This window comes from Schistocerca piceifrons, chromosome 5 (genome assembly GCF_021461385.2).
Source record: "Schistocerca piceifrons isolate TAMUIC-IGC-003096 chromosome 5, iqSchPice1.1, whole genome shotgun sequence".
NCBI lineage: Eukaryota > Metazoa > Arthropoda > Insecta > Orthoptera > Acrididae > Schistocerca > Schistocerca piceifrons.
In genome coordinates, this window is record NC_060142.1 from 29,790,427 (window position 1) to 29,817,663 (window position 27,237).

Below are 27,237 nucleotides of genomic sequence, written 5' to 3' on the forward strand. Positions count from 1 at the left end.
AACTCTCTAAACTAAACCAAGTTTTCCATTTATATTCTAATTTCTTAGTTCACTTTGATTTCACTAATTTATTTACTTAATTAACACTCAACATTCCTCCACCCTTCGGAGAAATTCGCCCTCGAATTTACCACTCAACATTCCTCCACTCTTCACACGGAAAAAGCACAAGCACTGAAAACTCTCGACTTAGAAGATTGCACACGCTTCACATTAAGTATGTGGAAAATACTTTATCACTTTACAAAAGCACTGTACGGTCATGAATCACATAGTTCTTACATAAATGGTTGTAATAAGTGTAACAAATCTTGATGACAATGAATAAACTAAAAACAGATTTTGCACTTAGAAAATTACATAGCAACAGCTGTTTAATCTACCCTATACTAATGCAAGAATATCTATTCTACAGTATTGTTTATTTTAACAAGAGACTGTTTAATAAAGAATGAAGTACAATAAACAAAATTAATACACTAATGCTCAAAAGTAACTGCTGAAGTACACCAGTTAAGAGTGTTGTATCCAGTTTACAGGGATTTGATGAAGTGGTATATTATTATTTGGCTTATTTTGTCGTCTTAAATAACAGGAAACTGTACAAAGCAGAAACACCAACACAAAGGTTCCAGATATACCCGTTCCTAGCATTATAATTTTAGTTTTGTGTTCACCTTTTAATTTTAAGACATGTTGCATCATAACATTGGCATCAATTTTGCCTTGCTGTGAGTTTATGAACATATCTAATGACTTCAGAAGGGAACTGTCAAGGGAGTAATTGAGGTAGGATAGGGTTTATGTAGGAAATGCTTGCATGGCGTTTTCTGAAAAAAGCAAACAACATGGTTATGAACCTACCAACCTAGTAAAAACAAAAACAAAGAAAAGAAGGAATACATTGTTAACTACAAGATCTACATGTTTCTACGTTCAACTTTTCTTTCTTAAAAAATAAACCATTATAATTTATTAATTATTTACATTTGTATACTGTCCACAGTCTACTGAGATTCCACTAGGACATTCGCACTCTTGGTCGAAGATTGTATGGTGCCATGTCTGTATGTTGTGCTGGCGTGGCCACTCTTTTTCCTTGTCGGGTACTTCCTCCACCCTTCGGAAAAGCAGACACTATTGTTGAAGGAATTACATCTGGAGCGCCCTTAAAAGGTTTTAAACGACTTGCATGGACAATGGTAGTTCGGGTGGGCAGTTGTAATTTAACGTTGACTGGTGACGTGATCTCAATAATTTGATAAGGACCTCTGTAGTTTGTTACAAATTTCTTCGTTTTTCCTTTCGCTATGTAAGGAGTTGAAAGCATAACCCACTGACCGATTTTGTAATTTGGATATTTAGCTTGGGTATTACCTAATCTTTCCTGTCGTTCCAAAGCCTTTGTATTAGATTTTTGAACCTTTTTCCATACATCCTTCATCATTCGACTGAAATCTCTTACTGTTTCTCCGACTTTTCCGTTTTTCTGCCTGATTACATCAAAAGGGGACGGCATTTTTTTCCCATAGACCACTTCATAAGGTGACATGCCAGTTGCTTCATGCGTTTTGGCGTTGTATACCGACACGATTATTGGTAAATACGTATCCCAATTAGAATGTTGTTCGTTAATATAATAACTAAGCATCTTGCCAATTGTCCGATGAACTCTTTCTGTGCGCCCGTTGCACTGAGGGTGTAACGGAGTTGTGCGTAATTTGCGTATTTTTAGTAAGTGGCATAGCTGTTTCATTAATTCAGACATAAAATTAAATCCCTGATCTGTGATAATAGCTTCAGGTACTCCAAATTTAAGTATCCAGTTGTTAACTAAAGCTTGGGCAACTGTATTTGCTTGCTGATCTGGGAGACTCACCATAGCTAGATAGCGTGAAAAGTGATCGATAATTGTAAGGACATACTTATTACCAGCAGGTGTTTTATGAAATGGCCCGTAGAGATCGACTCCGCAGATTTGAAATGGACATGAAGCCTCGGAGAGCCTCTGGAAGGGTATTTTTGAACGAGAAAGTTCAGCTCGTTGTGCGCACGCAATGCAATTACGAACGTACTGCGCAACATCCTGCTTTCTGGTTTGCCACCAAAATCGTTCTGCTACTCGTCTTTCGGTTGTCCGCTGTCCACCGTGTCCTGCAAGGATATGATCGTGGGCCTCTGCCATTATTTCTTGTCTAAGGTGTTGGGGAACAACAATTCGCGGTCCAAGTTTTGTTTTACGGCATAATACACCATCTTCAAAGCAAAATTGTTTTTGAGTTGCGTATTTTTTACATTCTGTATCCTCATCTTGTGCCTTTCTCCAGTCCTCAGTATCTCGGCCTGTTGCTTCCAAAAGTGCTATTTTCCGACTTAGGCAATCTGCATTCGTGTGTTTTTTGCCTGGTTTATGGATAACTTCGAAATCCATTTCGGAAAGACATAGGGCCCAACGGGTAAGACGACTAGATGGATCCTTTAATCCAAGCAACCATTTTAAAGCTGCGTGGTCTGTAATGACCTTGAATTTTCTACCATACAAGTAGCACTTAAAGTATTTGATACCATAAATAACACTTAACAATTCTTTCTCCGTTGTGGAATAATTTCTTTCTGCCGTTGTTAGTTGTCTCGAAGCATAGGCTATAGGGTGTTCCGTGCCATTAATATTCTGACTCAAAACAACTCCTACAGAATGACCACTTGCGTCACAGGATAAAATAAATTCTTTATTATAATCTGGATAGGCTAATACAGGACTGTGTGTTAACTTATCTTTAAGGGTTTGAAATGCAGATTCACAATCTTCAGACCAATGAAATTTTGCACCCTTTTTCAATAATTGGGTTAAGGGTCGGGCAATTTCAGCAAAATTTTGAACATATTTTCGGTAATACGATGCGAGACCAATGAAACTTTGTACCTCCTTAACGCGTTGTGGTGTTGGGAAGTCCTTAACTGCCGAAATTAATCGGGGATCTGTTTTAATTCCTTTTTCACTAATGACATGCCCTAGGTATGTAACCTCTGTCAATGCAAAACTACATTTTTCCATATTTAATGTTAATTTAGCTTTTCTAAGTCTCTGAAAAACATTACGCAGACGCACAGCATGTTCATTAATGTCTCTGGAGAATACAATAATATCGTCTAGATATACACAACATTGCTGAGTTTTGAGTCCTCGCAATACTCCATCGAGTAGTCTTTGAAAAGTTGCTGGTGCATTTTTCAAACCGAAAGGCATTCTTTTAAATTGCCAGTGGCCTCCAGGGGTAGAAAACGCTGTTTTATGCCTATCTTCAGGAGCAACTTCCAATTGATGATATCCACTACGTAGATCGATTGTTGAAAAGTATTTACTGTTACCCAAACTGTCAATGATATCTGTAATGTTTGGAAGAGGATAAACATCTGAGATAGTTTGTTTGTTAAGGTGTCTGTAGTCACAACAAAATCTGTATCGTTTCGTACCGTCGGGAGACTTCTTTGGAATAATTACAATATTTGAATTATAAGGCGAATCCATCTTTTAGATGCTGTTCTATAAATTCATCCAGTACTGGCTGTAAGTGATGCGCAACTCTATAAGGCTTCCTATAAACTGGGGGGCTATTTCCTGTTGGGATCCTATGCTGTGTGATGTCTGTTGCTGGCAATGCACCTTCTGCATTAAATAAATCTTGGAACTCAACTAAAACTGCTTCTATCGTGTCTCTATCCTTTCCTTTCAAATGCTCAATTTTCTGGCGCAATGCGGTTTTATAGGCGTCTGGTTTCTGACCATCATTAATATCTGACCAAATGAAATCTTCTTCTTCAAAAGTACTGACTGTAGCTACTAATATTCCCTTATGCAACTCTTTGTCCTCCACTCCGAAATTGTCAATATGTACCGGTACTTTTCTTTCTCCCTCAACGTCTTGAACCCGTACAACACTCCTACGTACAAAACAATGTGATACATCTAATTCCTCATTTTCCTCTAAAGGCTCTATTAGACACACTGTATCTGTAGGTACTTCGTGGTCAACGGTCATCCAGAGAAGTTTTCCTGAGCCAGATGGTATCTGATCCCGCGAATCAACCTTCAAGGACGTTGCACGCAGTATAGCTGATTTCGCCTTCCGGTTGGGGAAATCTTGCGGCAGAGGGCCCTTTGCAGCGGTGTCACCTAGCTGAAACACTATTCCGCTAAGTTCTACAGTTTGCTGTCTGAGGTCGATTTTAGCGTGATGTTTATTCAGGAAATCCAACCCTAGGATCGCGTCGTACCCGTCAGTTACCTTTGTTACCACTTCTACATCTTCCTGAAATTGTACACCGTGAATATAGAAAATCAGTGATGTACATCCTAATGACTTCACTGTACCTCCTCCTACTCCACTCAATCTATACCTTGGAGGGTCATATTTCTTTTCTCCAATACATTTATTACTTACTATTGATACGTTTGCGCCTGTATCCACCAGTATCCTTGCCTCTTTATCCTGTATGGTAGCAGATAACCAGCATTCCGCCTTCACATTCGCCTTAATGGCATGAAATTTTATTGGGAACGCCTGGCGGCGGCTCCGACATTCCCGTTTGAGTTTAACTGATTTCTATTTCCAAAAACTTTCTTAGACCTGCATTCCTTGAATGTGTGACCTATTCTTTGACAATTAGTGCATTGAGGTTGTCTGCAGTTTTTTGCTATATGTCCGTGTCGATCGCACCTAAAACATCGTACTCCTGCTGAAAATATATTTCTCTTCTCCTTGTATCTGGTGGCAATGTCAATTTCTTCAAAAGCTGTCGCCACAGATACAGCTTCTGCTAAATTTTTAGGAAACTCTGCCCTGACACGACGGGACGTTTCAGGAGGTAACGCACGTAAAAATGTATCCAGAGCTCTATCTTCTGCCTCTTGTAAAATAACTTTATTTGCTTCATCACTAGTTGTCAACTGATAGGTGTTAATATTAACTTTCCTAATCCTATCTACAAAACTTTCTAACGACTCGTTTTGCCTCTGAGTGATAGTGTTTAACTGTTCCCTATAAAATCTACAGCTGTTCTGTTTTTGAAAACGTTTAAGCAATCCTTTCTTCAATTCCTCAAATGTTGGAGCCTTCCGTAATTCTTCATGGTATAAGACGTGTGCTTTAGCCTCTCCTGTCAATCTTAACTTTGTCATTTGTAAGAGCTGTTCATCTGACCATGATCCTAACTTTGCAGCTGCTACTAAATCATCAAAAAAGGCTGTTATGTCCTCGCCAGGTTTACCTGAAAAAGGAGTTACTAAGGCTGCTGCTGAGGAATCTAGGGTGGGAGGGATTGAACTGGTTTGCCTAACACCACACAACTGCTTAAATAATGCATTATTATCATTTTTAAGCTGTGCTATTTGATTAACTAAGCTCTGCATAGCTTCCGCAGTAGAAACCGCTTGTGGTGCTGACTCTGACTTTGTACGATCTCGTGTCATCATTTTACAAACTATTAGTTACACAATCTTACAACCTGAATTAAAAAGATGTTTAAATATTTTCGACAAACTCTTAAAATCATGAGAGAAAATTCACTTCTAAATAAAGAAAATATTAGGACTGTTCTGCAAACCTCTATCCTTTCACACATTAAACAATACTAACTGGGGACCTTTAGTGACTGTTATTCACACCTCATATTGAGCCAAGGGTTTTTTCTCTGACACCAATTGTAACAACTATAACGGCTTCTGACATCAAATGTAACAATTGTGTTACTAAATGTGACACTTCTGTCACTCAATGTAACTGTGTTTTCTCTTTTGATGCTGTCAATTGTCAGGGTGAGCATTCTAAAGCATTCTGTCAGGGTGAAAATATTAAATAAATTAACTTTTCTCTCTTACAACATGTGGGCAGGGTGGGTTCTCCCTTGGCTCGGGTATGAGGTCGAATGAAACATCATTCTTACATAAGTTAACTTTTATTGAAAGTTTCGTACAACTGTATCTTACTGGGACGTTCTGGTTCGGAGAGCGGCAGCCGTGTCGTTTGCGTAGCCTTCTGCTGCGACAGCGGCGGCGGCGGCGTGTATCTCGTGTCGCCGTCTCGCCCAGCTGACCGGAGACGCGCAGCGCGAGGTGGCCCGTTTAATTATTGCGAGCGACGTCGTGCATCGGATGGTGATACCTTGAATGTGGCGTCCCAGTGTTTCTCTTCTCTAAGCGGCCGCGTGTGTTGTGCGTCGACCAGCGGAGCGGCGCGGCGGTGGAAGGCCAGTGTCCCGAACTCGAACCACGGACTCCCGCTTGCCAGTCTTCGGCTGTCAGGTCTTCATCCCAGCTCACAGGTAACTACTGATGTGAGGCCGTCTCCTTCCCGTCCTCACGAGTCACCCAGGTATGTAAAAACCAGACTTCTAATACCTTTTAACTTCTGTCTTCTGGCGCCGCGGCTGCTGCTTGCTATTCCATTACAGCGGCGGACTTGGTGCGTCTGTGCATGATGCAGTCTCTTCTTGCATGACGGCCTTCAGCACCGAAACTGACTGAAAACTACTGCTACTCTTCTTTTCTTCCTTCGTCTCTCGTCTTCGTCTCCGTCTGTCTTCATCTGTCTTCCTCTCGGGCCCACCGCGTCTCGCGTATTTATTCACTTCAGTTCACTGGGGGTGAACGACTTCACGGCCATTGCCTCTTCTGTCACGTTGAAAAGCTTCTCGAAGAATCTTCTTGACCTCGGTCATTGGCTCTTGGAATGTAGGCGGGGGCCTCTGATCGCATGTGACGACTGAGAAACACGTGAGCCGGTCATTGCTTCTTCCGTCACGTTGAAAGGCTTCTCGAAGAATCTTCTTAACGTCGGTCATTGGCTCTTGGAATGTAGGCGAGGGCCTTTGCTCATGCGACAACTTAGAAACACGTGAGCCGGTCGGGCGATGCCCTGACGGCTGAATCGACAGCGCCCGCTTATGTGGAACTCGCTGACTCCACGGTCATTGTTTCTTCTGTTCTGCCCGCTGAATGCCAGTATGTAACTCTCTAAACTAAACCAAGTTTTCCATTTATATTCTAATTTCTTAGTTCACTTTGATTTCACTAATTTATTTACTTAATTAATTTCACTGCACACGTTTCTGTTGGTCATAGTATATGGAAAATATGTGAGAAGTAGGGACTGATAGTGTTTGCACGTGTGTTAATGATTCAGCAAGGGACTGGATAACAGCATTGCTGGTTCTAAGGACAATTTCAAAAACTTTGTGAGTGCACAAGTGGTGGTTTATGGACTTGCTATATTATCCGCAAGACTCTTCAACGGTGATTGTGCACCTGCACAGTCACAACAGATGGCGGCTGGCTATCTCTCCAAGGACTACAGTGGGTCTGCATCTTTGATGACCCACCAGTACCATTATCTGTACAAGGACTACAGTGGGTCTGCATCTATGATGACCCACCATGCCATTATTTCTACAAGGACTGCAGTGGGTCTGCACCTCTGGTGGCCCACCAATACCGTAATCTCTACCAGGACTACAGTGGGTCTGTTCTGTGATGACCTACCTACCAATACTCTTCAAAATTTCGACTGACTCTGCTGTGGGTTTGCTCTGTTGTGGCCCATTACCTGTCTGCATGTCGAGAGTCAGCACTGTCTTTCCATTGGAAGGACAACACTACTTCTTCAAGACTGCATGGAAATCCACTACTTCCGTGTGCATTTTCTTTTACTGCTCAGACTTTGAGAAAAACACTGCTATTCTCCTGTTATGTACGATTAGGACTGTCTTTATGGACTGTGAGACAATTTTAGCTTTTGACCAACATTGTATCAATAAGTGTGTGCATTTGATTTCTTTGTTATTGTAATTATGAAAAAATTTTTCAAATCTGTATTGGCCACTGCCCAATCCAATTTGTAAAATTTTTTGTGGGGAGCATGGGGGCTATGTAAGTAGGCTGTTTAGGTTTTTTTATTGGTAACGCCACCTCTGTATGAAAATCACTGGCTGTGCTGTGTGCAGTCTGTGGCTGCTTTGCATTGTTGTAATACTCGCCATTGTAGTGTTAGGCAGCTGGCTGTGAACAGCGCGTAGCGTTGCGCAGTTGGAGGTGAGCCGCCAGCAGTGGTGGATGTGGGGAGAGAGATGGCGGAGTTTTGAAATTTGTCATGAACTGCTATATTTATATATGATGATATCAAGGTAAATACATTGTTTGTTCTCTATTAATATCTTTCATTTGCTAACTATCCCTATCAGTAGTTAGTGCCTTCCATAGTTTGAATCTTTTATTTAGCTGGCAGTAGTGGCGCTCGCTGTATTGCAGTAGCTTGAGCAGCGAAGATTTTTGTGAGGTAAGTGATTTGTGAAAGGTATAGTTTAATGTTAGTCAGGGCCATTCTTTTGTAGGGAATTTTGAAAGTCAGATTGCGTTGCGCTAACAAAATATTGTGTGTCAGTTTAAGGACAGTCTTGTATAATTGTTCAAAGGGGACGTTTCAACATGGTAGTACAAAGTCGCTTCGTACTAATTTACATGACCTGGATATTCACGCTCTATGCCGGACGGGTTGGCCGAGCGGTTCTAGGCGCTTCAGTATGGAACCGCGCGACCGCTACGGCCGCAGGTTCGAATCCTACCTCGGGCATCGGTGTGTGTGATGTCCTTAGGTTAGTTAGGTTTAAGTGGTTCTAGGGGACTGATGACCTCAGATATTAAGTCCCACAGTGCTCAGAGCCATTTTTTTACGCTCTATTGAGCGCGGACTTCCTTTGACTCCCTCTGAAACTGATACGGCGGAGGCGGGTGGCCAGTAATAACATTCGATAATTAACGTAAGTTCACATAGGCATGATACTCGCGTCCAGACAATTTCGTACAGAGTCAATATCGACCTTCATAACCACATTTCGGCTAGCTGCAATTAACGCTCTCTCGCCTATGGTGTCTAATCTGTCTCTTCTATATACATTCCATGCTGCGCTAAATATTTCGGAGTTCAGTACATGGGATTTCAGTCACCTCTCTGTTCTGAGAACAAGTTGAGCGTGACAACTTCCCTGGAGGGCAGTTAATTTTGGAACTTTTTACGAATACTTCTACTCTGTACTGTTAAAATTGTGACCGTCTAAGGGTCTTTACACTGTATGAGGCCGTATTTACCTCTCTGCACATTGACTGGCGGGTGTTCGTTACAGGATTTCAAACTCCTGCCGAGCGTAAAAAAAAAAAAAAAAAAAAAAAAAAAACATGGTCACAGTAGTGCATCTATGCTCTATCGAGCGGTGTCCTGCAGTTCTCCACCCTTTAACACAAGTCTAAAAATCTACTCACAAGAGCGTCACAAAATTGGTGGAACCTTCGGTTGAGACCTTTCACTTGGCTCAAACCACAGGACCCCGATCGACTGTGGGAACAATGCTTGCACCTGACACACAGGCCCAGCACTCTTCATCACTTTTACCAGACACCTGTAGGAACTGAAGATGGCGTCATGACCCAAGCGACAGGCGCCATTGCTGACGACATGAGCCACGACCTGCAGCCCTGATGGCCGCAGGCAGCGCCTCCTCCAAGTCTCATTGTCAGACGAGGCTCTCAGACGGACATACCGAGCATACACTGGACTTCTTTCCAGCCCTCAACGCTACTTGCCTAAGGGGCTCCATCTACATCTACATCCATACTCAGCAAGCCACCTGACGGTGTGTGGCGGAGGGTACCTTGAGTACCTCTATCGGTTCTCCCTTCTATTCCAGTCTCTTATTGTTCGTGGAAAGAAGGATTGTCGGTATGCTTCTGTGTGGACTCTAATCTCTCTGATTTTGTCCTCATGGTCTCTTCGCGAGATATACGTAGGAGGGAGCAATATACTGCTTGACTCTTCAGTGAAGGTATGTTCTCGAAACTTTAACAAAAGCCCGTACCGAGCTACTGAGCGTCTCTCCTGCGGAGTCTTCCACTGGAGTTTATCTATCATCTTCGTAACGCTTTCGCGATTACTAAATGATCCCGTAACGAAGCGCGCTGCTCTCCGTTGGATCTTCTGTATCTCTTCTATCAACCCTATCTGCTACGGATCCCACACTGCTGAGCAGTATTCAAGCAGTGGGCGAACAAGCGTACTGAAACCTACTTCCTTTGTTTTCGGATTTCATTTCCTTAGGATCCTTCCAATGAATCTCAGTCTGGCATCTGCTTTACCAACGATCAACTTTATATGATCATTCCATTTTAAATCACTCCTAATGCGTACTCCCGGATAATTTATGGAATTAACTGCTTCCAGTTACTGACCTGCTACTTTGTAGCTAAATGATAAGGGATCTATCTTTCTATGTATTCGCAGCACATTACACTTGTCTACATTGAGATTCAATTGTCATTCCCTGCACCATGCGTCAATTCGCTGCAGATCCTCCTGCATTTCAGCACAATTTTCCATTGTTACAACCTCTCGATACACCACAGCATCATCTGCAAAAAGCCTCAGTGAACTTCCGATGTCATCCACAAGGTCATTTATGTATATTGTGAATAGCAACGGTCCTACGACACTCCCCTGCAGCACACCTGAAATCACTCTTACTTCGGAAGACTTCTCTCCATTGAGAACGACATGCTGCGTTCTGTTATCTAGGAACTCTTCAATGCAATCACGCTATTGGTCTGAGAGTCCATATGCTCTTACTTTGTTCACTAAACGACTGTGGGGAACTGTATCGAACGCCTTGCGGAAGTCAAGGAACACGGCACCTACCTGGGAACCCGTGTCTATGGCCCTCTGAGTATCATGGACGAATAGCGCGAGCTGAGTTTCACACGACCGTCTTTTTTGAAACCCATGCTGATTCCTACAGAGTAGATTTCTAGTCTCCATAACGCGCCTAACACTGGCGCTTTCGATAGCTGGCAAAACGCTCCTCCTGTGTGGCTACTTGAACCCTGTTAAAGGGTGCAACGACTAGGCCAGACGACCAGCCTCCTCACTGACTCTCCTTAATAAAATTATGCTCGCACATTACGTTTGTCACTGGCTATGTTGTGTATTTTAGATCCCATATTTTGCAGCATTTCATTTAATAGTTATAATATTATGTTTAGCAGTTTGCATTTAACGGAGGCCTTGCCACTATAGGTTGCAACTGGTAATGCTGCTGCCGTCCCCAAAACCTTGCTTCTGTACATAGCCTCCAGCACGCCTACTCCAAATGAAGTTAACATGTCTCATGGACAGCTTAAACACGAAAATTACGTTGTGACACTTGACGTGGACATTGTTTGTGTTGTTGTAATCTTTATCCTCCCCAGCATGGTTTGTCTTCAAGTTTCTTTCGCACAGCATACATTAACTGCATTCTTCCCGTAGCTTCAGTACATGTAATTCAGACTGTCATTTGTTTGTGTGCTTGCCTACTTTGTTTAGTATTGGAGCCAACAGTTTGTTCTGGTACGCTGCCGTGTGTAGGCCTGAAAATAGAATTTAAGCTACCTGCTTGGGACGTTATTTTTAGCCAAAGTCTTCAGTAGCAATTTAAATGTGGAATTAGAATGGGAAGAACTTAATGTGAGAAAAATGTCGAATCAAAATAACTTTGAGCTATCTAAATTTCCAGTTGTCATTTTATTTGAGCAACCAGTTTCAGCGCTACATTACGCCGTCTTCAGGCTCACTGACCGACGTGTAGGAAGACTCCTTCCTCTGGTCCAGTCATAGTAGGGGCCAGCATTTAGTGGTTGGTATCCGTAGATATTCGACACAGTGAACACTTCGACCATCACCTGCCGACAGAGATCGCTCAGGCTGCCTGAAGATGGCGTATCGTAGCGCCGAAACCGGTTGCACAAGTAAAATAACGAGTGGAAATTTAGACGGCTGAAAGGTGTTTTGTTTTGAAATTTTTTATTGAACAACCAAGGTTCCGCAACCATCTGTATAAAGATAGACTTACAGAGACTTAATCTGTGATCCATAGATTTGTTTTAGGTGTCAGTCAGTTTCGACAAATATGTGTGTGTGTATGTGTGTGTGTGCGTTTGTGGGTGGGTGGGTATGGGTGGGTGGATCATTGGATGGGCAAATAAGTTTCTGAAACTTGACATGAAAGTTACATTTTTGTGCTGCCGGCTTATCTTTGTGAACATTTTAGACTTTGAATTAAAACTGACATTTGACAAATATTATTTATTTTTTAGAACAATTTATATGTGAAACTATTTAATTTGATGGTCACATTTTTTCATTACGTATCTCTTCATGTGACTGATGAGGTTAAAATATTTATGGAGTTTACGATGGATGTATCGTAATGATTTGATCTGTTGCACTGATCACAAGACTAGCACATTAGCAGCTCCTTGTAAACGTTATGAGGCGTAAAAGAGATAGATTGCTGTGGTCATTCAGGAGGCAACAGGGAGTCATACTGTAGCCACATTATAATAATGACGAGCTCTAACCTGGATATGAAGGAGTCGATGTATGTCTGTATTGCTGCTGGCCCTGTGAACGTATCTTATAACTGAAAGTGACTACCAGCAATAGTTCAAAAACAGAGTAGTGACTGTATTAGTAAATGTCAACATGGAAGGATAGATATGGTTATTGTACTTCTCAATGGATACTCACATCTGAAGTTTTGACACATAATTGCATATTATGGTCGCATTCCAATTGGTGCTGCAGTTTTCACTGGTGGAGAGTGTGTTACTTCGATAAACCTTTCAGACATCCTCCACCTGACTTTGCATTTTTAAACGATAGCATTAATTTGTTACATGCTGTAGTCTTTTCCTAAAAAGTCAGAAGCTACTCCGGTAAATTTTTCCAAACGTGGAAACGTGTTCCAAGGTACAACATAGTCATGTACCTAGAACATACATTTGATTGGAATTTCAAAGCACTGCTATCGACAAAATCTTGTCAGTACTGTTTTACTAGTCTATGCGTTACTTTATTACTCATAATCAGTAATAATCGGTAAGTTAAACCAAATTAAGCGGAGATCTTATCAAAAACTAATTATCAGTTGAAGCGATTTCGAAGCAGAAGCTGCTGGAAACTAACACAAACTTCAATTTTCAAGATAGGAAAATAGTTAAGACGTCAAAGAAACCCCATGCATTTACTTGTATAGCGTGTTCCATGGTAAGAAAAACCGTCTTCTGTTTGAAGCTACAAGGTGACGCAGAATCAGCGACGTATGGCTTCAATTTACATATGTTATATAAATAGTTCTAAAAATATATTGTATTTTACTCACTGTAGAGTAGCATACATGAAGAATTAACTACATATTCGAAATAACCTAAAAACACTATACAGCACTCGTAGAACACGAAATATTTACAAATGCTGCACAGTACACAACCGTATGTCTAACAACAAAAACTGGAAAATGACAGGAACTTCTTATGGTCTTCTCATGTGCACTCCTTCATATAATTCAGTCGCTTCACCAAAGTACTTACCACAGCACATTGTGTGTTCCTGTACACACTATCGTCCAGGTACAACACTCTCCCATAATGTGCACAAGCGAACCTCCAATGTGGCTCAGAACTTCTGACTGTTGGAGTTAAACCTTGACAGACCTTTCGGTTGACATAGGTAACTGTCGCTCATGCTCACCTCCATCGTGCTATTTGCATATGATCCGAAATAATAGGTGTTTCTATCATTTATTAAACTGAATTTGACATATAAAGACAGTGAACTATGTCTGCTTTCCAGTAGAAAAACATTATTTAATGCTAAGTAGAAAGTTTGTGTTTCTGCTACTTCGTCAACAAAGGCAATAATCGCTAAAATTACAGCAACTTAGCTGGAAACTTCGTCCAGGAGCTCACTCACAATAGGAATATCAAACGCAGCACTTACGATATATAATGGAATATTTTTTTCTCGATTCCGTTTTAATTGCTTTTTTTAATTATGCACCATTACATGTTTCTGTTCTAGCCATTACCAGAACTACATTAAAGTCACATGCCCACAGTATGGTTATACATATGAATTTGAGGAGACAAAGTGTATCAACAGTTATTTAAGTGGGTGTGATGATGGTTTAAGACGAAACCAGTTAATGTATAGAATTTGAAATAAATAAGAAAGTAAAAAGTTAACAAGATAGAAAAATTACACAACTGGTAACAGTGATTGTGGACTTTTCTAATGACTTCATGTCATTATATACACGTAAAGTACACATGTGAAGTGTATACTGAGATGCCCTAAAATGAAAAAACACACCAAGACTAACACTAGGGCCTACCAGGTGTGACCACAGATATGTGAGTAGCCCAAAGACTTTTTAAGTAGTAGAACCCAGTATGTTGCCCTCGAAGGCGAGAGTTCATCAGAGACGAGAGTTTCGTCTGTATTGCCACAGGGAAGTGTGATACGACTGCTATTGTTCCCTGTGTACATAAATGATTTGACGGACTGAGTGGGCAGCAATGTGCTGGTGTTTGCTGATGATGCCGTGGTGTACGGTAGGGTGTTGAAACTGAGTGACTATAGGAAGATGCAAGACGCCCTAGACAGGATTTCCAGTTGGTATGATGAATGGCAGCTAGCCCTAAATGTGGAAAAACGTAAGTTAATGCGAATGAGTACGAAGATAAAACCTGTAATGTTCGGATACAAAGTTACCAGTGCCGTGCTTGACAGTGTAAAACCGTTTAAATATCTGGGCTTAACGTTGCTAAGCGATATGAGGTGGGACATGCATTTGGGAACTGTGGTAGGGAAGCCGAATGGTCGACTTCGATTTACTGGGAGAATTTTAGGAAAGAGTGGTTCATCTGTAAAGGAGACCGCATATAGGACGCTGGTGTGACCTATTCCTGAGTACAGCTCGAGTGTTTCGGATCCATACCAGGTCGAACTGAAGGAAGACATCGAAGCAATTCAGAGACAGGCGGCTAGATTTGTTACCGGTAGGTTCGAACAACACGAAAGTGTTATCGGAGATGCTTCGGGAATACAAATGGGAATTACTGGAGGGAAGGCGACAGTCTTTTCGAGAAACTCTATCGAAAAAGTATAGAGAACCGGCATTTGAAGCTGACTGCCGAACGATTCTACTGCCGCCAACAAACATTGCACGTAAGGACCAAGAAGGTATGAAACCATAAATTAGGTATCATACGGAGGCAATTAGACAATCGTTTTTCCCTCGCTCTATTTGCTAGTGGAACAGGAAAAAATGTGACAAGTAGTGACACAGAGTACCATCCGCTACACACGGTACGGTGGCTTGCGAAGTATCTATGCAGATGTAGATTAGCTATTTCGGCATAGATTATAGCTACACCTAGCCCCAAGCCTATTTCGCAATAGCACATACCACTTACACACTGACATTTATTCAACTATAAGAACAAAAAACGTAAATTAGTTACAAAATACGAAGTGTATACACTTTATTCAACATGTAAACGTCACTACAATTATTCTGATTTAGGTTATTACATCAATGGCGAGGATGTGGGGCAGACGAATAGCGAAATTATGCAAGACAGGCTGTAGTATCGGAACATCGATGCTGTCTCTGACCTCTTGAATGGCTGTTTTCAGCAATAGTTTTGGAGTTATTGCTGTGCACCTTGTCTTTAATATAGTCCCAAAAAAGGAGGGCATGTGTTCAGATCCGAAGAATATGGCGGCCAATAGAAGCCCATGCCAGTGGCCTCTGGGTACCCCAGAACCAGAACGCAGTCCCCAAAGTGCTCCTCCAAAATATCAAACACTCCTATTTCGAAGGGGTCTAGCTTCGTCTTGCATGAACCACATCATATCAAAATCAGGGCCACTTTGAATAATGGCGTGAAATCGTCTTCCCAGACTTTCACGTACCGTTTGATAGTCCCCGTGCCATCAAGGACCATCACTCGGATTATTCCGTGACTGGACATTGCGTACCAGACAGTCACTGGTTGAGGGTGAAGAGACTACTCGATCGCGAAATTCAGATTCTCCGTCCCCCAAATGTGCCAATTTTGCCTATTGACGAACCCATCCAAATGAAAGTGGACCTCGTAGCTAAACCAAACCATACATGTGCATACTAATTCCCATCATGCCCCATGCCCATCCTTGCAGTTTGAACGTCCCAACACAAACTGTTCAGAAGTTATGACGCTTTTATTTCACATAGTTCAATAATCGTCACCCTGCGTGTATCTTAATAATTGTTTATAATAGTACAAAGACATAACAGTTCAGTGAAGATATATTGCAAAACATCCACAAGTTTTACAGCAACTGTAAAGTCTGTTGGCTGGAATAGTTGAAACAGATCGTTGTGAATTGTCCTAAGATTTATACTTGCGTTACTGCAGTTTTTACTGTTTCATTTACATTTATCCCTTGTATCTTAACATCTGTCAAATGTGAGTGAACATGCAGCGTACTGCAGTATTCAACAACATTGACTTAACTTGGGTACCTGATTGCCTGCCAGAGTGGCCGAGCGGTTAAAGGCGCTACAGTCTGGAACCGCACGACCGCTACGGTCGCAGGTTCGTATCCTGCCTCGGGCATGGATGGATGTGATGTCCTTAGGTTAGTTAGGTTTAAGTAGTTCTAAGTTCTAGGGGACTTATGACCACAGCAGTTGAGTTCCATAGTGCTCAGAGCCATTTGAACCATTTTGGGTACCTGATTGTGCTTCTCTTTTCCAGACTGCCTATTGCCGGAGTTTGAAAGCACTGCATTTGGTAAATGCTGACAAAGTAATTGATTTTACAATGAAAATTTTGAGCTCAGCTCTCTCCAAAAAGTTGCAGAAGAGGGTAAGAAAAAATTCGTTACTCGACTTTTCATTTTGTTATATAGTGCTCTTACTCCTATAAATCAGTGAAAATCATATAATAGGTGTAGGATATTTCTGTAGGTTCTGGCTCTCTTCCCATTTTCTAGCTCACTCATTCGTTGCGTCTGTTCGTTCACTATAAAATGGAAACTTACCCATAACCTACAGAAATATCCTTCAATAATCCACTTTTCATGTCTAACTCAGTTAATTTTATCTAAATTACTTAGAAAAATTAATAAAAATGAATATTTTTTCGTACCAAGTTCACCAGTTTTCAAAATAATTAATTTTTACATACAAGAGGTTAATGTAGGAAAATAAAATATAATACTTTTCTATAAAAGGTGAACATTAGGAAATAATTAGGAAATAATAAGAAATTAAGGCCTATATTTGATACTGCTAGACTTCTTTCGGCCAGAAATGTCCTTTTTGTCATTGCTAGTCTGCTTTTAATGTCATCTTCGCTTCGCCCATCACTAGTTATTTTACTGCCTAGGTAGCAGAATTCCTTAACTTCATCTTCTTTGTGACCATCAATCCCGATGTTAAGTTTCTCACTGCTCTCATTTCTTCTACTTCTCATCACTTTCGTCTTCTTTCGATTTGCTCTCAGTCCATATTCTTTACTCATTAGATTGTTCATTCAATTCAGCAGGTCATGTAATTCTTCTTCACTTTCACTTACTATAGCAACGTTATCAACGAATCGTATCATTGATGTCCTTCCACCTTGGATTTTAATTTCATCCCTGAACCTTTCTTTTATTTCCGTCATTGCTTCTTCGATGTACAGATTGAAGAGTACGGGCAAAGTATACATCCCTGTCTTACACACTTTTTAATCAGAGCACTTCGTTCTTGGTCGTCCACTCTTATTATTCCGTCTTGGCTGTTGTACATATTTTATATTACCCGTATCTCTCTGTAGCTTACTCCTATTTTTCTCAGAATTTCGAACATCTTACACGGTTTTACATTGTCGAACGCTTTTTCCAGCTCGACAAATCCTATGAGCGTGTCATGATTTTTCTTTAGTCTTGCTTACATTATCAACCGCAACGCCAGAATTGCCTCTCTCGTGCCCTTTACCTTTTCTAAGGCCAAACTTATCTTCGTCTAACACGTCGTCAATTTCCTCTTCCAATATTCTGTATATTATTTTTGTCAGCAACTTGGATTCATAAGCTGTCAAGCTGATTGTGCGATAGTTCTCGCACTTGCCAGCTTTTGCATTCTTCGGAACTGTGTGGATAATATTTTTCCGAAAGTCAGATGGTTTATCGCCAGACTCATACATTCTACACTCCAACCTGATTAGACGTCTTGTTGTGACTTCCCACAATGATTGTAGAAATTCTGATGTATCAGTAATGTTATCTACCCTTCCGCCGTATTAATCGTGAGTCCTCCAAAGCTATTTTAAATTCTGATTCAAACACTGGATCCCCTATCTGTTCTAAATCGTCTCCCGTTTCTTCTTCTATCACATCAGACATATCTTGCCCCCTCATAGAGGCTTTCAATGTATTCTTTCGACCTATCCGGTCTCTCCTCTGCATTTAATAGTGGAATTCCCGTCCCACTCTTAATGTTATCACTCTTGCTTTTAATGTCACCGACGGTTGTTTTGACTTTCCTGTATGCTGAGTCCGCCATTCCGACAATCACTTGTTTTTCTATTGCTTCACATTTATCATGTAGTCATTTAGTCTTAGCTTCCCTGCACTTCCTATTTATTTCATTCCTCAGCGACTTGTATTTCTGAATTCATGAGTTTCCCAGAACATATTTGTACTTCCTCCTTTCATCGATCAACTGAAGTATTTCTTCTGTCACCCATGATTTCTTCACAGTTACCTTCTTTGTACCTATGTTTTCCTTCCCGACTTCCGTGATGGCCCTTTTTAGAGATGTCCATTCCTCTTCAACTGTACTGACTACCGAGGTGTTCCTTACTGTTGTATCTATATGCTTAGAGAACTTTAAGCTATCTCGTCATCCCATAGTACTTCTGTATCCCACTTATTTGCGTATTCATTCTTCCTGACTAATGACTTAAACTTCAGCCTACACTTCATCGCTACTACATTGTGATCTGAGTCTATTCTGCTTCTGGGTACGCCTTACAATCCAGTATCGGACCCCGGAATCTCTGTCTGACCATGATGTAATATAACTGAAATCTTCCTGTATCACCCGGCCTTTTCCAAGTAAAGTTCCTCCTCTTGTGATTCCTGAACAGAATATTCACTACTACCAGCTGAAAATGATTACACTCTATTAGTCTTTCTCTTCTCTCATTCCTTGCCCCAAGCCCATATTCTTCTACTCCTTCCCCTACAGCTGCATTCCAGTCCCCCATGACTATTAGATTTTCATCTTGCTTTACTTACTGTGACACCCTTTCAATAACCTCCTATACTTTCTCTATCTCTTCATCTTCACCTTGCGACGTCGGCGTGTATACCTGAAGTATCATTGTCGATACTGGTTTGCTGTCGATTCTGATAACCCTATCACTAAACTGTTCACAGCAACACACCCTCAACCCTACCTTTCTGGTCATAACGAATCCTTCTCCCGTTACACCATTTTCTGCAGCTATTGATATTACCCTACACTATCTGACCAGGATCCTTGTGTTCGTTCCATTCCGCTTCACTGACACCTAGTACTAATTAATGTGGAAACGACGCATCGTATGGAATTTTTTCTTAACGATTCTCAGCACAAGCTAGATTGCAGCACCTTTACCTTTTTTTCAGACAGTTTCTCACTACCCTGAATACAGTTAAGCAGTCATTTTCGTTCCGATTGTCAATGGAATAGGAAGAAAACGCTAACGCGTAGTACGGTGGGAAGGACCTTCTGATGTGCACTCCACAGAATTGTGCAAAGTATGGACGTTGATATAAATGTAAGTACAGGATGGGGGTTTCGTCACTAGACCATGTAACAGGAAATGTTGCCCTGCTTCAGACACACGTCCATCTGTCAGGATGAAAGACGCTGTTTGACCACGTGGCAAAGGAATATCTGCCGGATGAACTAGGAGGCACAGCCGGTCCTATCGACAAACTTGCCCGTAAGTATGCGCCGACATGCAAATACACACTTTTTCACACTCGTTTCACAAACGTTTTATAAATGGGGATAAACTGATACAGCTATGCTACTTTTAGAGCTCTTATATAATGATCGATACATTTGTCGTCTTTGGTTGTAATTTTTTGTTCAGCAGGAGGAAGATGCATCGAAATGAACATGTCTCAGTGCATGCATAACTCGACATCTCTCGTATTTTTTGAGTTTGTACTATATTTACGCCTAAATAATTCCTTTACGGTTTGTCACGTCTGAAATAACGGCCGTGTTGAAATACTTTATGTGTATTTTAAGGGTTTTAATAGATCTAATGTTAACAGTCATAGCTTAATTATGTTTTAACCATTTTTATAAGCGTGGGTTTATCTTCCAATGGTATGCTCGTTACAACCCTACTCCTATAAATAGAATGTGCTTTTTGTCATGGATAACAAGTGACTTTATTCATTTGAGTGTTCTTGCGAAAACTACACTCTGCTTTAAAAATGTGTGTATATAATTTCTTGTTCTTCTCCTAACACAATTCTGCAATGCAAGTGTTAAACTTCTCAACTGCAGAACTTGCTTAGACCACCTCGTCAAACTTACATCACTTCGTATCAGAAGATCGTAGTAATACCATAAACAAAGTACCTAATATCACCATCATACCTCACCAAACGGCATGCTTCAGCAAAAGATGCGTCTTTGACAGTCTCGTAATGTGTTATGGTTGTGTACTTACGCAGACGCCGCCATGAAGGTAAAAACAGAAGTGAGATGGCGCTATTGACTTACGCTGTACGTTGTTTTGGAGCCAAAGTGGGCGGGACCTGCCGCCATCTTCGCTAGCCAAAAACATTGGCAAACCGCTGTTTGCAATTACTCTGTCGTGTGTACGCATCAGCAGTTTCAAACGGTAAAAATTACAGTGCTTACAATAATAATATAATGTCAAGAAGGTAATTCGGAACGTTTTTCTCCTAATGAACACGTATTTGCTCTAGTAATACAACACATATGGCTATGTTACTGGAGCTTGTTTTTTGTTGAAATATTTCGAATTTCCGAGAAGAGAAGGAAGTGATGTCAAAAGCATATTTTCGTAATCGACTTAATTCCACGTTTGCTGTATTTGTATCGATAGTAAATGAACCTGGAACCCCGAAATTAGGACTTGTTTTTTAACTGGTACTGCTTCTTGTTCGTTAATTTTCGGCCTTAAACTCGTACGCACTGCAGTTTTAATGTTCACGTTTGCGAAAAAACTTACCAACGTGTTCTTTGCTATACCGTTAATGTGTGCGATAAGGAAAGAGGCTAGGCATGCTGTAGTATCCTGTACATATCAGAAAAGAGAATGATTAAGAAATGTCAAAGAAACAGAACTGCATAGAAGTATACCTCCACGCAGCAGTACTCCAAAAGAGGACTGACAAGTATAGTATAGGTAGTCCCGTTAGTAGATCTGTTGTATCTTCTAACTGTTCCTTGATCCGCCTTCCCCATATTATTTTCTAAGTGTGATTTCCAGTTTAACTTGCTCGTAATTATAATTAGTTGTAGTAGTCGTAGTAGCTTTATTCATCTGTAGATCTCTTTTTACAAGGATATAGGACATGTCAAAGTATTTACAAGTTTAGATCAATTTAAAATAAGCTAATTTGTATACACATATATTTACAGATTTCTAGTTAGACATCTTCATTAGATTTACTCCTGGTATACAATACTTTTTTCTACAAATAACTTATTAAAATAATGTAATGCCACACCGTTCACTCATATCTCACTATCAGTGACTGCACACACTACACACACATTGTTTCATAGCACTTCACTCATTTCACACACACACACACACACACACACACACACACACACACACACACACACACAGATTGGTGATCTCTGGGCTATTTTCTGTACAACTTCCCATTTGCTATCCTGAAAAACTAAGTCAGCATCCGACCATAATGAATGAGATGTTGAGTTCAGAAAGAGGAAGAGGTTTTAGAATTGTGCTATGCATACCTTGGGGGTAAGTATTTCTAGAAAGGAAAAAAAACATTAAGTGAAGGTGTTGTGTGGAATTCTGGATGTTTTATAACAATTATTATTATTATTATTATTATTATTATTATTTGCACAACATTTTTACCGAACCCCTACTCTCTTTTATCTAAGAATCCTTCAATGTATAAAATGTGTTGCATAACGGGTACTTTTTAGCCGCCTTTTAAATAAGTGTATTTTAGCAATTTCTTTAATCTCTTTTTGGTAATTTATTGTACAGTTTTATTCCTTGGTAGAAAATGCTGTTTTGAGTTTTATGTGTATTTTTTCTTGGTAAATGTAAGTTGAGTCCATCTCTTGCTGCATGATTATGGACAGAGCTGTTTGTGCAGTAATTACCAATGTTATTTTTTATGTGTATAACTGACTGGTAAATGTATTCACATGGAGCAGTTAAAATCCCCAGTGTTTTGAACAGATCTTTATAATGAGCTCAACTAGTATTTTTGGTTATTATTGTTATGGCTGTTTTCTGGAGTTTGAAAATTGTGTTGATGTTTTGTGCGTTTTTCCCCCAAAAAGAATGCCATAGCTAAGAATTGAGTGTGCATATGAATAATGCATAACTAAAAGACACTGAATGTTACACACTGACGATAGGATTCTAAGGTCATAACAAGCTGATGACATTCTGTTTGCAAGTACCTTTGTATGTTCACATCACATCAACTGAGAATCAATATTCGTTCCTAGAAATTTTTTATTTGTTACACAGTCTATAGATGTGCCCTCTATATTTAATACAACATTGACATTTTTCCTCTTCAAACTGAAATCATGGCTTTTTTTATGTTCAATGTCACTTTATTGCTTATTGACCAATCATAAACTTCCTTGACTATTCCATTTGCTTCCTCGGCAAGTAGTTCTTTTGTTTTCTCAGTGACTATAATATTGCTGTCATCAGCGAAGAGAATGTTTTCACCATGAGTATCACTAGTGGGAAAGTCATTGATGTATATCAGGAATAATATTGGTCCAAATGTGCTACCTTGTGGGACCTCTATGTTAATGTATTTTGGTTCTGATAAGTGTTTTACTAAATGTTTGGATCTATTTGAAGTATGTGTTACCTCTGCTCTTTGTACCCTATCTGCTAGGTATGATCGAATCTAGTCATTAGCTACCTCTTTTATTCCTAATGCTTCTAATTTATTTAACAGAATCTTGTGGTCGACTGTATCAAACGCCCTTAGAAAGATCCAAAAATATTCCTGTGACACACTCATCTTTATCAAGAGCATCAAGCACAAATTTTGTGAATTTTACTATGGGTGACTCCGTATTTTTGCCACTTCGAAACCCAAACTGTGATTCGCTTAAAAGATTGTATTTATTCGGGTAAGTCATTAACCTGTCTTTCATAATTGCTTCTACTAGTTTTGAGAATGCTGACAGCAGGGAAATGGGCCGGTAATTTTCTATGTCTTCTGCATTACCTTTCTTAAGCAAAGGTGCAACTCTTGCCTGTTTTAACTGCTCTGGAAATGTCCCTAATGTGAGGGAGTCATTTATTATTTATGTTAAGGCGCCTTGTATAATCCCTATGCATTGTTTCAGTACACACATTGCCTACTGACGCCTTTTTTTCTAGTTTTTGAACAGTTTTATTGACTTCATTCTCTGTGGTTGGAAGTAACATCATTGTACTTAGGTGTTACATTTGTTTTGGGCAATTTTTGTTGTAAGTTCTCTATAACACATGAGAAATGCTCGTTTACATAGTTTTCTAGGTATTGTGGATCATTTACTACCTTATCCTCATCCCTTAACAGTATGTTATTCTGCGACTGTTTGTCTCTACCTGTTCCCTTTTCTATAACATCCCAGACTGATTACTTGATGTATAGTCGAATTTGACTGATTTACCGTATAACCGAAGTTTAACGGATTCCTTTTAGCACTCATGTGGATGACCTCAAACTTTTCATTATTTAGGTTCAGTTGCCAATTTTCGCACCATACTATTTAGAACTACTTAGAACTTTATAATTTCGTCTGTATTAAATGGCATGGTCTGTGTAAGTGTGTGCTGTGTAGTCCGAACTCACTAGATCACACAACTTGCTATTCCAACCACTTGACCTTACGCACCACATGTACTTTGTTATAGATACATACAGTTCAGCTGCCGAAAACTAAGTGACAAATAAACAGACACACATAGGGGATAGGCAAAATAATGTGAACACCTGTACTTACTTGCCGGCCTCTGTGGCCGAGCGGTTCCAGGCCCTTCAGTCCGGAACCAAGCTGCTGCTACCGTCGCAGGTTCGAATTCAGCCTCGGGCATGGATGTGTGTGATGTCCTTAGGTTAGTTAGGTTTAAGTAGTTCTAAGTTCTAGGGGACTGATGACCTCAGCTGTTAAGTCCCAAACTGCTTAGAGCCATTTCGCCCATTTTTTGTTCTTACTTGGGAATGGTTTATTAATAAGGAGCTGGACCCCCATTTGTCCGTTATACAGCTGCGATTCTTCTTGTAATACTAGCTTATAATGACTGTACAGTCTCCAGTGGAATATTCTGCCACCCTTCAATCGCAACCTTTTCTAACTCCTGCAGAGACGAGGAAAGCTGAAATCTGCTCCAGAGTCTCCGCTCCAATACCGCCCACAAGGGTTGGATAATATTCAAGTACGGGTACTGTGCTGGCCAGGGAAGACGCTGCTGTTCAGTTTCATGCTCTTCATACCACGATTGTATTGTCCTGACTGTGTGAATGAGTGCATTTTCGTCCGGAAATATGACATCATTGTTGGGGAACAACATTTAAATCATTGGATGCACTTAATCACCTAAAATGTTGACATAATCGTTGGCTGTAACACGACCTTGAGGATGCATCATCAGAATACCATGATATGGCTGCTGACACCACAACACTTCCACCTCCATGCTTAACCGTTGGAATCAAGCAATCAGGATTGTGGGCTACTTTTGGCGACCTCCAGACGTAAACCCGGCCCAATGTTGGAGACAACGAAAACGTTGATTCGTCGGACCATATGATGTGTTTCCACTGGTCAGCCGTACAGGACTTACGCTAATGACACAATGTTTAACGCTTCTTTGCGTTGGTTGTCTTCCCTAAGAGTTTCGGTATAGCAGCTCGTCCATCACTATTCGCTTTAAGGAGTTCTCGGCGGACAGTGTTGATAGGTACGGGCTCTTGAAGATGGCTATTGAGTTGTGCACTAACTGTAACCGCCGTAGTTTTGTGTTTTGACACAATTCGTGTTAGCGTACGACGATCTCTGTCATTTAGTACTGATTTGCGCTCACTATTACATTCACACGACGCTGTCTTTCCATTTTTTATGTAGTCTGTCATGACTGTTGCACTTGAAACGCTGAATGTGGGCTGTCTTGGTTACTGACGCTCCAGCTTATCGGGCCCCCACCCTGTAACTCTGTTAGGTCTTTCATTGCACGTCGCCTTCGCCCTCTGAATGCGAATACGAAGTGTGAACTACTCGTAAACAACCTGCACTGATGCCTAGTCCGTACTGAACATGCACAGTCCAGCGCGACCCGTGCCTTACCTGCGTTTCTGACCGACAAACACAACCATCCAATTACTACCACTGTTCTCACTATTTTGCCTATCCCTGTATATCCGCCCGTACGTCGGTAAAGAGAGAGAGAGATAGTGTAAGTCATCTAGCACAGTGAGAGATGCCTGGCGAGAGTTCTTGATCATTTCTGTTAATTTCACTGTGTGTATTTGCCGAAACTTGATTATATGGTAATCGTAAAACACCCCTTTTTGCCACTTTTTTCAGCACATTAGATATGAAAATCGTGACTTGTACATTCTGAATACCAATGCTGTTTGATAAACAAGTCATAACAAAAGTCACTGTAGGCTGTTGCACTGGAAAGAACAATCACCGTACAGTGGGGATTGTGGCAGGTCAGAGGCTCTGCCAGACAATGACGATCCTGTACCCTCGTTCTGTCGTTCATTCGTCTCGCCAAAACATCATAGATAACTAGGGTTGCCAGGTTTTCAAACTCAAAATAGGGATATTTTGGTATTATTTCCGAAATAGTCCCATCGTGGCAATATCGGCAGGTTTAATCTTTAGGAGGCCGTTATGAACAACGGTATACGAAAGTAGACACAGACAATGAGTGTGTCCCGAAACGTTTACCTACTGGAACTCCTTTTGCAAACAGTTTGAATATTAAATAGTATTCGTTATTGAACACGGTACATAAAATATTTAATTAAATTAACTGTTACAGCATTTTAGCACTATTCATATTTGCTCCAGTATTTAGTTACAGCAACTTTTACAACTAAAGCAACTAATTACTCTTTGCTAAAACATTTTATTAAAACAACATTCCTAAAATCATAGCCCTATAAATATTAACCATTTGATCTGCACTCATTAAAAATTGTTACATTATTTTTTACATGTTTGAGAAGCTCTTGACATGAAAAGTTCAAATTTGTAACTTTTGTAATTCAAACGATCCTGTCGGAGCAACGTCTGCAGCTGAGCATTATACCAGAGGTTGAAAATAAGGCTACAGTTGTAAGTTTCTTTTATTTATAACATTGTCGATATCAGGTTCTTATACAAATAGCTCTGAGCACTATGGAACTTAACTTCTGAGGTCATCAGTCCCCTAGAACTTAGAACTACTTAAACCTAACTAACCTAAGCACATCACACATCCGTGCCCGAGGCAGGATTCGAACCTGCGACCGTAACGGTCCCGCGGTTCCAGACTGTAGCGCCTAGAACCGCTGGGCCCCTCCAGCCGGCGATATCATACACCCACCTTCAGGTGTCATGCTGAAAATAGCAAGAGATGCCTATTGTACGCCATACATGTATATTTCCTAACTAGTCAGTGTTTTCCGCCATTACTTTTCTGGTTCTTAATTAGTCGTAACGAATGTACGGCATATGCCTGTTTCCTATTGTGAGGTCTACAAGGTCCACGCAGTTCATTTTATCCCCTTTTAATAGAAGTTTGCATTTTTTTCTTATCCTATGATTATGATGCATTATTGTGCTGCGTCATTATCTGTGCTCTGACTAATTTAAAATTTACCCATCTTTCATGATGTAAAATTCGTCTCAGGTCTTATCTTATGTAAGCCTCGATTAGTTGTCGACTTTTAGTTAGGAGGTTTTAAATTGAACCAACTTTTAATGTGTCCTTTTCGTGATATTGCTGCTAACTATTAACTGGCGTAATTGTTTCTGACGTTGTGGACTGTAAGGTTTCATTACTTTCCCTTTTGGTCAGTAGCGAAA

General features: G+C 40.5%; 1 protein-coding gene across 2 annotated transcripts in view; it reads left to right on the forward strand.

Annotated features, from left to right (window-relative positions):
- The window catches only part of LOC124797883, a 124,999-nt gene that overhangs the window by 68,556 nt on the left and 29,206 nt on the right, over positions 1-27,237 (forward strand). For both annotated transcript variants that reach the window (XM_047260980.1, XM_047260981.1), the window contains 2 exons: positions 16,664-16,774; positions 19,780-19,885. In XM_047260980.1, coding sequence (XP_047116936.1) covers positions 16,664-16,774; positions 19,780-19,803 — 135 coding nt within the window. In that variant the 3' untranslated portion in view covers positions 19,804-19,885. The remainder of the gene's footprint in view (positions 1-16,663; positions 16,775-19,779; positions 19,886-27,237) is intronic.